Source organism: Pavona decussata, unplaced genomic scaffold, assembly GCF_977016875.1.
Source record: "Pavona decussata unplaced genomic scaffold, jaPavDecu1.1 SCAFFOLD_93, whole genome shotgun sequence".
Lineage (NCBI taxonomy): Eukaryota > Metazoa > Cnidaria > Anthozoa > Scleractinia > Agariciidae > Pavona > Pavona decussata.
In genome coordinates, this window is record NW_028145510.1 from 2,905,469 (window position 1) to 2,922,181 (window position 16,713).

Below are 16,713 nucleotides of genomic sequence, written 5' to 3' on the forward strand. Positions count from 1 at the left end.
AGTGTCACGGTTCAGCTCTAGTCACGTAACCTCCGAAGGCTGTGAGTGGATACGGGTGCTAATGAGACAGTTATGACAAAAATGCATGACTAATTTGTTTATCGATTTTTTAAGTCTTCAATGATCAATCGGTACCTTTCACGTTTATGCACAGTATATACTGATATAACCAATAAAAAGGTAATTTCACTCTTGTTTATCCTTGTTTTCTCCTAATTCCTGGCGATAGTTTCTATCGGTGTAGATTGAAAGATAGATGCTACAAACAGAACTTTCATGCAATAGTGCATCATTCACTGTACAGCCGCCAGGTCAATCGAATTTGCAACTTTCAATCTTATTGGTCACTGTCCCAATAAGGACCATGAATGAAAACACTGGGATTTAAGTTCTCTGTGCTACAAATTCTAAAGCAACTAACGTATGCGTACACTGACAATTAAAAAAAAAAAAAAGAACGATCGAACAGAAATCGTTTACAATTAAATTCAGTAAACACAACCCCGGCTATTTTTAGGAAAAAAAAAAAGAGCTCTATACAGACTATAATTGAACATGGAATTTATAGCGGTTACCAGTAACACGCGACCTAACGCCTTCAAAAGACTCCGATAAAGTTGCGTTTTGGTGGACGTCAATCAAAGAAAAGCCGTTGAAATTGTTTTGAATTCTGAGAACATTTCAAGGCAACAGAACGAAGAAATTGACAGTTTTATCCGCTGACAGATGGTAAACTTTATGAAAGTTGCTTTCCAAGACAGGTTATCTAAAAAATGCGCCTTGTTTATGAAATATTTGAAATCGCCAAACCTGACAATTAAATCAGCAATGCGTGCAAGTGAGTAATTTATCATGTGCAGTGAAAATCGAAATTTTAATTCAAAAATACTTTTTATTAGCGCTTGATCTGGCTGGAGAATGAATTTAAATAAAGTTTACCCTCTCTTAGCGAGGTAAAATTCTTAGTTTCTTGCCGGGTTACTTTGGAATCTATGTCAGAATTCAAAATAATTTCAACGGCTTTTCTTTGATTGACGTCCACCTAAACGCAACTTTATCCGACTCTTTTGAATGCCGTAGGTCGCGTGTTATTGGTAACCGCTGTAAAGAAGCCGGAATCGAAAATATCATTTTTGTCAGCTGGTGACAGAAGCTTGTTAAGTTAAGTTAGGCATGGAATTGATAGCTAACGAACTTTAAACTTACAGGTATGATTTACAAGTCTAACCGAAACTGAGACATACTTCGGAAATTGTTTATCCGTTCAAAGTCAAAGTCAGATGTTTCTAAGTTTTCGGCTTATTTGAAAACAGTGACACCTGCGGGTTGTGAATTTTTATCAGTCGACCAAAAAAAAATTCGGGATTATAACCAAAAGCTGAGTTTCAATAACTAAAAATAACAAAAACACCTTTAATTATTTGTTTAGTATCGAGTTATCGATCTCCATATAATTTCCTTCGTAATTTGCTAGCTTAGTTATTTGTTACAGTATTATATTGACTAGCAGATTCATTCATTCTCTTAATTATATATAAGCGGTAGTGTCCCTTCTAAATTGTCCAAAATGACTTTCCCCCCTAATATAGCAAGCCTAAGGGATTGCTATCCATCTGCTTAATTTTGACCGGATAAGATTTGCCGATGATTTTAAATACTTGTGGTTAATTAATAACCATGTCTTGGATTGTCTGACGACATGATGGCAAACTCTAATTTTAGCAGGAAAGTATGGAAGGAATCCATTGGAAGTTCTATGCGCTCTTGCTTTTTACTTAAATGTCAACCCCAAGTTGTTTTAATGCCGGAACACACAGATTCTCCGAAAGCCTTTCCTTTTATCTTGGCGATGGAATAATTGTTATTTTTTGGTGGTCAGTCGCATTTCATGAGAGCAAATTGCCTTGAACTGAAGTCCGAATGCTTCATAGCATGTCCGCCAAGAAATGTAAAAGTAGCGTGGGAAATATGTGGCGAATTAACACATTTTAACCAAGTGCATCTGAGGAGACTTTACCAACGAGAGAACATTTCAGATTTGGTGGTGAGTACGACGGTTTTGCCGTCTTTTGAAGTAGTGCACGAGTAAGTATACACATGCTGTCCCTTGAAGTGAATCTCTCAGATTTATAGGGAATTAATGTCTTTTATGTATTACCAATATGCAATGCCGCTTTATGTTGAATGCCACACACGTGGTTACCACAAAAATAACAAAATAAATCGGTATTAAACTCGTTTCATTCGAATGATAGTTTCCGCCGAAAAGGTGACCGCAGCATACACGCCCCGCCGCGGCTGATCGGCGGTAATAGCCGGTGTAGTTTTAGTACGTATATTCTTTCTCCGATGAATTTAAAATGAAAATAAACTCTATAAAGCTATTGCATATAAAAGATAGCATTATCAAGATAATATATTGAAATGGGATGTAAAGTAGAAGTACTGACTGATCCATTTGAGTTCAAAAATCCGCGGCATTCATGTCACGATGAATGTTTTGCATGTTGCAGTGTATGTTTGCTATTTCCAAGAACAGAGAATATCTAATTTTTAGTTGACAGTGATAAATCAAAGACAAAAATAAATTGTGCTAAATCATTAAATGTCAGAAACTTGAAGATCTCGATAACCAATCCGTTCAGTAAACACTGATCAAACTGAGCTAATCACTGGATCACTGGTGACTTGAACTTATAGCATTCAATCAACCTGGATCAGTAACAATATTAATCTGAAACTGTTCCATCTCTATGGACCTGGACGCTCAGTTCTAATTGAAAAGTGAAAATGATCTGTACGCTTGCCCTCTGAGCTAGGGAAGTGAGAGAAAAAGTTTCAATTACTGAGGTTAGGTACATGTACAACGATTTGCCTAGCTAGGCCTATGATCAGAGAGTTCCATGAGGCCAATCATGGACACTAATAAAACTGTGTCGCTAACCGCCAGCAAACTGACTACAGTTCGGCAGTTAAGACCGTTAAGACAGCTCAGTTAAGACCGTAAGCCGATTCACAACGTTTCAAGTGTTAATCTATGTTGTTGGCAAGGAAGTTTGGCCCTATTGCGAACAAAAGAGTGGGGTGCATTCCCGGCTTAGCTACACTGAATTCAAGAAAGCATTTGAGTACACTGAATTAGTAGCTTTACGCCTTCTGCATGCATGTTTATCCCTGATTTCGCATGTTTGTAGATAACCTTATTGAATCCGTCTATGGCATTTCGTATACTGATCATTTACATTAAAAGAAATCGGTTTTCTCCATGCAATATTAGCCATCATGACCAGCTGTATGTGTAAGTTAGCTGATGCATGAGATGGATCCCTGTTGAATCAGTTCCATCGATCTCGTGTCCAAAGGCAAGGAAGCATCTCAAAATTGTCTCCAACTCGAAATCTCCAGACAGTTGAGCTTCAATGAATTGATAATTTTATCGCAATCAGTTCTTTCTTAGATGATTTAAATGTTTGTGAAGGTAAATGCGATTAACTCATAAAGATCAGCATCAGCCCATTTGTTCAAATGCAATTCAGAACTGACAGTGGAGGGTGTATTTTGCAGATCAGTTAGTTTGGGTTTAAACCCGATTACAAACAATACATCCTTAAAAAAGAGCAGAAACGTTAATAACTGCTATTAATTTCTCATGTTGAAATCACGAGGCGTTACAAGCTATGCTTTTGCAAACTGTAAACATAAATTTAATTTGATGACCATGAAAATCGCTAAGATCGTATCGTGTTGGTAGTATTTGCTTACGTTTTATTATTATTAGTTTTTTAATAACCTGCCCTGATCACTTCGGCAGTTCAGGACTATCAGTTGAGGATTTGGAACTGGAACTGATTGCATTTGACTACCAGAACGACAATTTCAATAGTTGTTTTCGAAGGGATGCAAAGAAGGATGTTCTACACAAAAGAACTTGGCGTCATGTTTGCCCAACCTCTACCAAGATCAATGACAACAGATTTTGAATTCCATAAGTTTCAATTTTGATTTTAATTCAATTATTTAAGGATAATTTTATGCTTTAAAAACTAATTGTGCAAAAATAAAGGACAATCGATTTCGCATTAGTTGAGGCACTACTACAAGGCCGCTGTCACTAAAAATGTTAGTGTTTGTGGCTTCCTCTCGATGTTGAGTTAAATTCTGTTACAGTGAAGTCTGCTCTATAAACTCTTGTTTTTAAGAAAGGGAACAGACCGGCCTAACACGAAATTGCACTTGTATGATAATCAAAATAAAAGCCTTTATTAAGTATGCATTATATAAATTCAGTACAGCATCATGGCTGCAAATGTAGTCAGTGTGTCGAGTTATAAACTAAAAACTAACTGCTGTGAAAGCTAAAAATTATTGTACAGGATAAGATTAAAAACGTTTAGCACTTTAAAATGGGATTAAAAACTGTGAAATTTACATTTAATTTTCTTTATCGATCTTTTAAAAGTTCAGTGAACCGATTCCCTCGTTTGATTTTCTATCCGGTTCCAAAGTGCAGCACCTCCTATGCCATTTCTCACAGTTTGGTCTGGAAATCTTGAAAACAGTTGTTTTTTTTAGTCCCCAAAACAATGCTCATGTTAAACGGCATAGCAAAAAGTTAACTGTTTTTTTTTTTTATTAATTGTCTCAAACTGACTTATAATTCAATCGGAGTAAATCGATCTGAGTAAGTTCTAGAGATGAGGATCTGAAGTAAACTGAGCTGCAGTGCTCCTCTAAAATTGTTGAATATGATATAACGTTTACTCGTCTTCGTATTAGCCTAAATTTAGTGTGCAACTTTTTTCAAACAACCTATGGTTCACAACTCGTGTAACTGTTTGGATCTTAATTCATGACGCCTATGTGTTTTCATGCATAGCAAATAATTTTCTCTTCATTTGCGCTGGCCTTCTTGTGCTGTTTTATTTTACCCCATCATTAAACCGACGTGGGCCTGCTGTAAACCATTGTCACACACACCTTTAGGAGGGTGGCATAAATCCTGTTTTACATGAACACATATTCAAGAACAAAACTCATTAAAGTACTTCCTGTTTTATTGTTTAGGATTATATTCAAGAGGTTTGTGCTTAAACAAACACCTGTTGGTAAGACAAAGAAGTTAATTGGTTCTCTACCCCTAGCAGTTTGTGCATATGAAAATTAAAAACACAATTTCTAGCTAATATTCTTCTGAACAACATTTGTTCAATAAATCCTAATTCTGTGATCCAGTCCACGAATCGACCCTCGTTTTGTTGACGCTGACCACCGTTCGTGATCGTCTTGGCAAAAAGGGAGTAAGATTGAATCATAAACACCGTTCTTACTGAAGTTATTGTCGGCGGAAATTGAGGTAAACATCTGCACCCACGCGGAAAGGTGTTGGTCGTTTACAGAAGTGTCTATCCCGGGCTGTTTTATTGTATGTAACGTATGTGCTTTAATATGTAATCGATAGATTTGATAATATAGGGTCGAGGAAATTAAGAGGCACTGAGCATAACTCCCTACAAACAAAAGTTTGCAACTTGAGCAAGTAGTCCTGCTGATTTCAACAATATAGTTCTCTCTACAAAATCCGTATTTCACAATATTTTTCCGCAACGTTATAACCGTCGTTGTGTAACTTGAAACATTAAGCAATTGGACAACGCGAAGATGCAGGGTCTGTTAAATGCTTGTAGCTGTGAATATCACTCATGTTTACCCTTACTTCCACCATCACCTGTTGCCGTTGTGGGCCTCTTACGTTTTACTCAAAAGCAACACTCATCATGTTTAAGGCGATTGTGGTAAGTGCGCAACTCCCTTTTTAAGAATTACGTGGGTAGATAACGAATTAAGACAATTAATGTAAAATGTTTTGGTTGGTTTCCATGTGGTTCCAAACGTGCTTCGAAGGAGTTTTTACTCGCGCTCAATGTTGAAACTCAGTAAACTATACACAATCTATAACTGGGGGAGAAATAGTTTGAAAGAGAAAGATTCAACATCCAAAATAGAAAACAATCTGTTCTAATTTCAGGGTTTTTTTTACTTACGATTGGATTTGGTTGTCACAGTGTCACACAGTCATGCTAAAAAAATGCCGGAGTATATTTATGGCATCGGTTCTCGGAGTTTTTTTAAAATTTCTCAATTTTAATTTAATTTTCATGTGACTGATGAGAAAAATAATTCCTGGCTTCTAAGTATAAATCGTTACGTATGCATTTAATTCTGAGATTTATAGTAATTAACCAAGTCATTCCTATTTTCTGCAATCTTTAGTTATTGTCCCAGTTAAAAAAATATATAGAATACTTTAACATCATGTTAATACATTTTTGCCGAAATTCCCTGAGTTAACCTGTTACAATTGCAATTTATAAGTATTAAAATATATTATATGAAAAAAAAAACAAGAAAATAATAGGACAGAAAATTTAATAATATTTAATAATTCGTTAGTATCTATTCAAAAAAATAACTTTTAAGCTTGGTAACACTTTATAAAATAAAAAAAATGAAAAAAATACCAGTTCATCATAACAATACTGTGCCTGTGAAAGAAAGTAGGCCCTATTCGGGTTGACATTGTAGAAACCACCCCTCCCTCCCCCTCGCCCTCCCTCCTTCCCCTGAAAGTGTTGTTCTGGTTATATTGTTGTTTCACCAAATTTACGTGCTGTGTCCTAGTACGTTTGGTGCTTTAAAACCGGCATTCTGCTTTTTCACTAGTCGTTTTAGCCAGCTTTGAGCACTTGATGACTCTCTATGTTCTGTTTTTGTTTGGAGAACTTATTCTCAGTTGTCATTAAAATTCCATAAGCAAATAACCATATTCGTCCAAAATCTCACTAAGGGAGAAGACCTTTTCAGATTTTCTGGCTCTATATGTTATTATAGGAATCCTTAATCCTCTGTTGTTCAAACACAGTTCAGCTTGTTTTACCATTCTGAAGTACATGAAGTGGCAGTTGCAAGTTGTTATTGGTCCATTCTTAGTCGCACTATTCTCAATCAGTTTAAGTGGATAGGTACTGACTCACAGAATAGTTGGAAAGTTGGATGGCGAGTCAGGGTCTATGATTCATCAAAAGGACGAAGGAGAACTCTTCACTTCTCCTCCAGCGTCCCTTGAAATTATATAAAAGACCTGGTCCAAAACCATGCTTAGCAAGAAGCATGGTGACCCTTGGAAATTCATAATATCTGCCCAAAATACGGAAATTTAAAAGATTCAAGATAAAACCCTTTCAGTGGCATTCGCTTCAAAAATTGAAATGAGCTATCTCACTTTTACATTTATTAGCACTATTTGTGAACTGACTGGAAAATTCAATTTGGCGACTTTGCCCCTTTTTGTGTAGCTATAACCTCTGGAAGTTTGATTTGGAAATTTCTACAGTGTAATCACTCAATTTCAAAATACCCATCGATCAATGAATGTGATGAAGAAGAGACTGACAGAAGGAAGGGGCCTAAAAAAGTAAACTGCATACCTCCTTCCTTTAAGGATCAATCTACCAATCCTGCCTTGAAGGAACTAACCATTTAGAATTAATCAAACTGGTCAATTAAGTAGCTCCGCTGAACAATTTTAGTCTCTACCAAGCATCTAAGCTGACCCAACATAAATTCCGTTGCTAAATTTGCCAGCGTGTTTATGCATTTCTAAATTAATAGCAGCATAGAATACTCTTAGACTCGTCTCTATCAAACCATTAAGTGTTTCTATCATAATAATTTAAACCGGCTAGCCTGGTATGATGATTGCGACTCCACATGACCATCTAACCTGACTCAAAGCACATTGCTAACATTAAGTACCATATACATTTCAGGCTAACAAGTTTATTAAGTGTTCCAAATTTTTAAAATAAACAAATAGTGCCTCAATGTTCAATGTTCAGGTGAAAAATTGTCTTAATTCCTGGCTGACAGGAAAGAGAAAAATGAAAACCTTGTGTCTTCCACTCATCCATATTAAAACAGCTAGCCCAAATTCACTTGTTCATACCAATGGCCGAAGTCATCTCCAAATGCTCGAATATATTCTAACTAACCATATCAGTTGTCGTAACTTCAAGTCAAAATAAATTTCCGTCATATTTTTCTGCAGATCATGAACAACAAACAACTAATTTTAATCCGACAAATCGTGTCTCTCTTTATTCATACCCATAATTCACGAATCAGTTCCTATCTCTGTCTGAATTTTCCCATACAGAATCAGTATGATTCAAACTTTACCAGCCGGCCCTAAAATAATGTCCTGCCTAATCAAACTGGCCTCGTAAAAATTATAATCACAGTTGACCAGGCATGCAGAATAGACCAAAACAATTAACGAACACTGTAAAAAGGTAATTTGTTTCTACAAGTGAAATGGCTGGAAGTAACGGGGAAAGAGAATAAAGGAAAAAATATATTATAGTAAGCTGATGATATCCATCTTTACCTCCAAACTTAGACAATCACCAAAGAACTATTAAATACGTGTCAATAAACGTGCTATCACTATAAACGTGCTATCACCAAACTGGATAGGCAAAATCACTGACTGCCGAAAACAATTACGGTCCTAAAAGAATGTATAGCGCGAGACCCGTGTTTGACATCAATTTTTGTTTTAAAATAAATTTGATGATCAAAGAACTGTGAATATTAGGATAAACTTATAAAATCTCGACGCTTCGATGTCGTCATGACGCCATTATCAAGCCAGATTCAAATTTGTACGATTTAATTAATATGTTCTTCCACTCGTCAGGGGCACCCGACTAGAACATTCAAGAAAAACACTTAAAGTGTTGTCTCCTGTAATCTATAGTTTTGTGCCCCTTTAAAATTTAAGTTGCAGAAAGTTTAGGGCTATATCAGGGATTTACTAGCTCAGTGTTGTAGGTTTTACGAAAATGACAGCTGATCTTTTTTCTCATTTTTAACAACATATTGCCCCTCCGAAAACAAAAAGAATCAGTTTTCCATTGGTAAGAAATTTTGAACTGGCATTTTTCCGAAGAAAAAGTTAGATTTTCTTTACAACTAAATCCGAATTCTTGAGGTGATTAAAAGAGGCTCTCAGAACCGACAAAAATCCACCATAAACGGTTGGATGCCCCTGACTCGTGTTAGGATGGGAATCAGGCGTGGAATACTCCCTTCGTGTGGGTTCAAGCTGCGTTCAGTCACTTCCGTAGTCAAAAACTGGAAGATACATATACCGCGTAACAGCCTAGGAAAAGAAATCAGCACTGGATCACAGCAATTTCTTAAAGCGAGTGTCCCAAAACATAAACACAATTTCATTCAATTGGCTTTAGCAGGTTCATCCAGTACAATATATATCAGAAGACAATTGTTTCTATTATTATAGGCTAATTCTTAAGAGATATTTAGAATGAAGTTGCTACATGTATTATGTTTGGGGACAAAAGAATGACGAAGTACAGGAGTAAGTTTTCAAGACGCGGTTATTTGTTCATTTCATTTTCTAGACAACGGGCCTCTGGAGCTAGGGTAGGTTCAATTTGGTTTAGCCAACGAATAAAACAGAATACGATGAAAAAAATCGACACGAAACAAATGAACCGCGAAAACGTTATTTCTGGTGCACTGCGTAGGTAGGACTTGAACGAATATTCACTAATTAGCAATATCTTTATAAAAAATGAAACGCTATAACATTTGTATAACTGTAAAGGAAACATTGATTACTGCCTAGTTTCCTTCAAGCCATGGAGTTCAACTTATTAGTTGTACTAAGTTACAAAACGTATACTTTAGAGGGTATCCAATTAACAGATAATTTCTGAGGAAAATCCGTTCGGACCATCTGTTCAGTCTGTATTCATGAAAAAGCTGGATTTGTTTTAATAATATTTTATGGTGGATGTCACCATTGACCATTCGAAACACGGAAAACGCAATCAAAAGATCGATACCGAGTCCGGATTTTCGGAAAGGTAGTCTGTCAGGTTAAGTGATTCCGCGTTTCCGCTGCCAAAATTTTCTACTTTTTTGTTTTTGATATTCCTGGCTCAAGAATTCCTACAGAGAAAACGCTGTTAACTATGGTTAGCTATACTTTAAAGCAATGTCTTTAAGAAAGTCTGAAACATCCCTGAAAGCGACAATGAGAGCACAGAAAAACTTGCACATTCTAGGCTTCAGCTTTTTCGCGATGTGTGTTACCAAGCAAATTTGTATAATTAGTGTAAACTTTCTTGTCATGCAAATAACTTCCGCAGTAGAAATTCTGGAAAACTGGTCAAATTGGACTTTGGCTCTCTCTGGAAGCTATCACTTTGAAAACGGCTTCCTGCCACACGCGTTCTCGAGGAAGCCATATTGGAAATTGCTTAGTTTTCGGCCGGGATCCTTTATGCGTTATCAAACAATTTAGGCTTCCGTTAAGCGTGGGAGTACATCCGCGGCAACTTGTTTTGTCTCTGCAGATGGAATTTGTTTTTCAAAGTCTTCCAACTGCTTTCATTCACGAAGAATATGAAGACACTTCCAATGTCACTAGTTGACATGGTGCTGTCAGTTCATATTTTATGACCAACGAAGACTAAATAACAAAAAAAAAAAAAAACAAGAATGGCTGTTTGGGAAAACAACCGACTGGGTGTTCTTCTTTTGACTGCAGCTTCATCCAAACAGTACATTGCATGATCGCTTTTCAAGTCGTTACTCTAAGCTTGAAGTGAACATTACCGTCTGTTCGGCAGCGGATTCAAGTATTCGATTAAGAAAAGCTTGTCATTAACTAGCTTATAGTTAGTTTAGCGTTTTGTTTTATTCAGTTGTTTGCCTCTTTGAATTGCAGTTTCCGATTGTCGATAACAAATGCATGATAATATAAGCGGTACGAATCTAAAGTGGCACTGAAACAAGTCAACCCAATAAAAGATTTGTGAAGCGAAGTACTTAAAAGTACTAAGGACTAACACAAAACTTAACAGTTTAGTGCATTTTTGCTCTCATCGGCGATCAGTATACCAGGTTAAAATAAGACCAGTGAAATCGTTCACTGGGAAGTTTGAGCGAGCGAGCGAGCAACAGGGATTATATCTGCACCATCAGTTCTGTCTGAAATTGGCTCAGAAAGGAATTGTTCATCAACCTGCGACAGAAAAAAAATTGTAAGATATTTTACCTTTTCTCGGAGTTTACATGCGTGAGCTAAACCAGGCGTATAAGCAGGCATTGAGCAAACGTGCTTGCTTCATTTGTGCGAGAAAGAGTCTCACGGCTGGATTATCTGCAGTTCAGTTACTGTGAGTGTTATCACCATAAAGCAGGACCGATGCCTCTCTAAATGATGATACCATTCTAAGTTAATTCTTCAAGTGGCTAAAAATGTCAGCGTCAACTAAAATATTCCCATTCCAAATATATCTTATGAAAATCTACCGACGTCATCGGTTCAAGTCGGCTTTCTTTTCTAGCTTTGCATTCTTTCGACCTTCCATTTAACAGTTTTCGCGCATGAATGGTAATTCCTGAAGGAAAACTAAGTATTAAAAGTATAACAACTATATATTGTTTGCAGCTCAATTGGTCACCCTTCCGTTTGTCACTGTTCACTGAAGGCACAGACGTTTCAACTACTCCAATGCATAGACACATAGAACTTTACGTGGGCGAATAAATGTGATTATAGAACAGAGTCATGAATGTTGAACTGGAGCAATTTTGCTTTTAAGCAAAGAGCTGATAAACAGCTGGGAAAAAGTGCCCGAAGCGGATGTTTATCGTTCGGTTTTTAATTTAAGAGTCAATTGACCCTGACTTAATTTCATTCGCCGTTTGCTGAATTTTGTGAACAGAGGTATGCATATGGAGAGCCTCAGGGCCGGTTCTTCGAAAGCTGATTAACGCTAATCTACGATTACACTTTAACCGAGGTTTTCAACCTACTCGTTGAAAATGTTTTTAAGGATAGGCTTTAAGCAAATGGTAGAGAAAACTCCATGTCAAAACTAAGGGACAAAAATCTTTTAGAAGAATCTTTAATTTATTGACTACTAATTAAACTCGAATCAAAGTTCACGATAATCCAGGCCGGAGTAGCTTAAACGGGCTTTGAACAACTGAGCCTCAGTGTTACAGGGTCAGTCTATTGGTATCTGTGGGGCTGGTCAGTGGATATTGGGCAAAAACTACTTATGCGAAGATCATATATACAGGATATTGAGAAACGAGTTCCTGAAAACATCTAGGATCTAGGAGAGCTTTTCATTTGCCAGAACTGGCCGGCCAGACTAAATCAAATGAGTCATTTTGAAGGGATCTTGAAAACTTATCACTCCGAAAATGGTACGAACTATTTTGGAGAAATTCGAAGAGGATAAAACTTATTCCGGCTTAAATTTGCGGGTACATTCCGTTTACGAACTGGCTGACGGGAGGAGGATAAGTAAAATGGATAAGGACGGTCGCTCCCGCACTTCGTCACTGAGATATTTTTGACATTATTTTATTCGCTTACAACTATTAGATTCCGACGATTGATCAACGGAGTATGTTGAAATCCGACCCTCTTTCTTTTGGGATGGATACACGTGTATAAGGCGTTACAACTCTTGCCAATAACATGTTCTACTAAGTTGAAAATTAACCATTCTGCACTGTATTGCTACCTTGTGTGCTTCCCATAAGCGTCGATATACTTCAAAAACAAAACTATCCTTTACATCTGATACCTCGCCAATCCCAATTACACCAAAGAAACTATAGCATCAACGAAGCACCCTGATCAATAGAGCTGTATTGAATGACAGTTAGCCCACTGCCGACCACCACGAGAAATCATGGAAATGTAAAACAGTGATAATGCGATAATATTAAACAGTGGGACCAGACCTTTCGAAAACCTTGGTCTCTTTGCAGTCTAAAAACAGCATTCGTCTTCTTTGCAGCCAACAAGGGACAGGAAAAAAACTTTAAAGATGCGATTACGCACTTTCGACACAACCTACGCCTCCAAATCCGATCGCAGCTTTTTTTTTTTTTTTTTTCTTGCCGTCTATCTTGTTAGTTCTCCGAGTTTGACCCGGAGTTAATTTGTGCAGAAATGAATTATTAACAATGGGATTCGGGTACAATAGTATTTTGCGCTTCATTTAAACCAATTGAAAATGGCGCCAAATAATCTAGGAAAAGAATAAACCATGATGCCATGTAATTTTATTTTTTGTTAGGCAACTTTGGTGGCGTCCTCCTTTTATGGTTTGTTTAACGCGATGGCCTGTAACAAGGTTAAATGTAAAATTCGCTCACATCTGTTAAATATTTCCACAAGCACAAGCTCGCAGTCTCTTTGGAAAGTTGACTTGGTCAATGGAACTCCTGGAGGAGTGTCCGTGACTGGACGAAACAGCGACTCTGGTACCACTGGTAAGTATTTACTATGTGCACTTGGTGGGTGGAGGGGGTATTGAACATCTTTTCCTTCTGACATTGGTTACATATTTGAGTGAGTTTGACTAAACGTGAAGTTTCCTTGGAAACACTTTCAAAAATGTTGGGGCACAATGATCCCATCCAAATTTCCAGTGCAAGGGAATGCCTATTCTCTGATTTTCATTTGTTTGTTTATAGACCCATATAGGTCCTTCCATGCTTAGACCTTGCCAAGTGGGCATGTGCACTGATTTCATATAAATCATTACTGCCACTTTGATTAAATTCCAATTATACCCTCCGTTTATCCTTTAATGGAAGCGAGGTCGGTCACTTGTTTGGTTAGTGTATCAGGTGCCATATCTAAAGGTAGTTTGTTCGAACCCTGGTTTTCGCTACGCATTGTTTCATGTTACCCGAAGCCAAGCTGCTCGCAAGAATTAACCGCAACAGGGGACAAAAGGTTAACCTAGTTCTCTGGCTGTTTATTTGGTTTTGAAAAGCGTTCCCACTGCTTATTTAAAATTACAGTTTCTGAGCTATAAAGTGCCTGAAATGATGAGCATGAGGCTTATTCAATATTCACGATGAACTAAACAGCTATCCTGACTCTTCCGTGGTCGTTTATCGCGACTGTTGTCGGTAGGTGGACTCTCGGAAAGGGATTGGAGAGGGAAGGGTAATGTTCCGCGCGCGTCTCCTAATACAGACCGCCAGGAATGCATCGTAAATAATTCCACTGCAATTTTCACTTGCACGTTCTACAGGATTTCTTTTGGAGCATTGTCCGATGCCGGTTGGCTGTACAACCCAGTGCCGGTTGTTAACCAAGATTTACTGGGAGCGCAACCACAGCTACCTGTTGGCTGTCAAGTCAAATGCAGTAACGATAGAGGTTTGTGTCTGACTTTTAAGTTTATACAACGCTAAAACATTCACATTGACTTTTACTCGGTAATGTAACAGAAACCCCGCCTTTATTCTGCCAATGAGATTATGTTGTGCAAGTTCTCAAGTAGAAACGGGAGCTAACAATTTCTGACATACTGGCTCTAAATAATAATAAAAAAGACAATCATTTTGGGCTATTGTTAGTTTTTACAGAGTCGTTTGCAGAATAGATTTAAGAGATTATGGGCTAAAACGTAAAGACCCTGGGGCCCATTTTTCCAAAGACCCGGTAACTTACCGAGCGCGATAAGTGTCTTTGGTAACAAAAGTCAATTTTTGCTAGCTTTGAATGCTAAATTTTAGTCTTTTAATTCTATGAAAACATTGGCCAAGTACTATGCCTGTAATCACTGTTTAATCGGCGAAAAACATTTACAAATATTCTTATCGGGCCAGATAAGTTAGCGGAACTTTCCAGAAACGGGCCCAGGGGCCTACATCTCCTAAGTTAAGATGTATATTAAGGATCGTCCCTTCACAAGCTCTTAACAAAAGCCTATTGTTTAGAGACAATACTTAGGATACATTAGCAGGGCTTCCTGAGACTGGCCCTTGATCGGAAAGCGCATGCGTGATAGCCGATGATAGTTCTAAAAACTCACCCCCCTTCCCCCCCCCCCCCCCCCCAACTATCATCAACTATCATGATTGTGGTCAAACGGGAGAAGGTATCATCCACTAACGTCCGGGTCCGGGGAGTGATAAATAATTCGAACAGGCTCACCTACTACAGCTAGTACAGGCACTACAGCTACTAAGAGGGCGAGTTTCAACCATCCTGCATCATTGACTGTCAAGTGCGTTTGATGATAGCTCATTATTGGTAAGAGTAATTAAAGGCTCAGTTTGAACGCGAGGATGACAAATCCCGGAGAACCCCATCAAGGCAAAGAGTATTTGCATGAAGAAAAAATCATTCTCAGTAACAATTATGTACTGTCCAAGATTGATATAACCAAAACAAGTGGATTTTATAGTTAATTTGATGTTACACTTAGATAAGATGTATCTATCGAACGGAAATCAAAGTAAATGGTTACAAACAAATGGAATTCTTGACCCCGGCCTAACTCTTCTAAACAAGCTACGGTAACCAACACTGCAAAAATGGTCAGCTATTTTAGAGCAGTAGAAATAATGGCAAGTTTCACTACTTTTTGTCACTTTTCAGAAACGTTTCCTAATTTAAGGGATCATCTGATATTCAAAAATCGAAAACACAAGCGAAGTCTTAAACTTTCGCATGAAACGAATGCAGAGTTATATGGGGGTGGTTGATTAGTGGCTTAGGAGAGACGTTCTATGGAGCTGGAGATGTAATTCAGGCACTGGGTAAAGTTTTCTTCGGCCAAAAAAATCTAATCTGCTCCTAGTTAGTTCTCTTTACCAAGTTGAATTAATGAGTACCGATGAGGAATTATGGAAATCCAACAAAATGCTGCGTAATCCTGGGTATCGGGTGTATTGGTTTTGACATTCAATAGGTGGATTACATTGCCGCCATGTTGGTGGACAAACCAAAAGAAAATTTGCTCACATAGTTTGCATAAAAATAGAAGTTAACTCTCAGAGGAGAAAAATCGTATTGTTTCTATCCACCAACATGGCCGCCATGACGTCACATGCAATCCTCCAATACGATGGACGTCATTTAGCGCACAGTCCCCTAACAAACAACCTTTTAAAAGCTTCTTTAGCTTCAAACCAAAAGTCCGACACTCTTCCTTATAGCATGATCACTGAACCTTAACGGAGCAGATCATTCTAAAACTCACTTACAATTTTTACTTATATTTCTCCCAGGCCTTTAATCCAACATCTGACACTGACAGATACTATTTCACTTTGAAGACAGTAAAGCGAAGACATAGTGAACCGTCCGTGGCGTTTAAGCCGTTACTGCAAAGACACTCCTACATAACAGCCGATCGTCAAGGACGCGTCTCTTCCAACCGACGGACGCGAAAGGATCGAGACACGTGGTTCTGGTTGGAATCTTGTTACAGATGGTTTGGATAATGAAGCTTTAGACATTTACCACCCAAGCTAAACCAAAGTTTGATATGAACAAGTTTTATAAGTCTAAAATTTTGACGACATCCAAGAATGTACCACTCAACGGCTGCGGTCGCATGTCGTCAAATTCTAGTGTTTTGAATCCTTAGAGGAATAATACACAATTCATTACAAGCAACGGGACAATAGAATTTTTTTAACACTAGTGTTAAATCTTTAATACGGCTGTAGCCCATTAAAAGGTAGTTTCCATGCATTTAGATCATCGTATCTAGGATTACATCCAGCCGAGAGCCACAGATTGTTTTACCGCGTATAGTGAGTAGATGAATGTTAATTGAATCACCTGGG

At 37.8% G+C, this 16,713-nt stretch overlaps 1 protein-coding gene across 1 annotated transcript; it reads left to right on the plus strand.

Annotated features, from left to right (window-relative positions):
* The first annotated feature begins 1,738 nt into the window (after window positions 1–1,738).
* Window positions 1,739–16,681, plus strand: LOC146473624 (uncharacterized). The gene is made up of 4 exons (XM_085118333.1): window positions 1,739–2,044; window positions 13,194–13,389; window positions 14,163–14,290; window positions 16,150–16,681. Exons 1-4 carry the CDS (start codon window positions 1,889–1,891, stop codon window positions 16,363–16,365), a joined length of 696 nt encoding a protein of 231 aa, XP_084974459.1. The 5' UTR covers window positions 1,739–1,888; the 3' UTR covers window positions 16,366–16,681.
* Window positions 16,682–16,713: the final 32 nt, after the last annotated feature.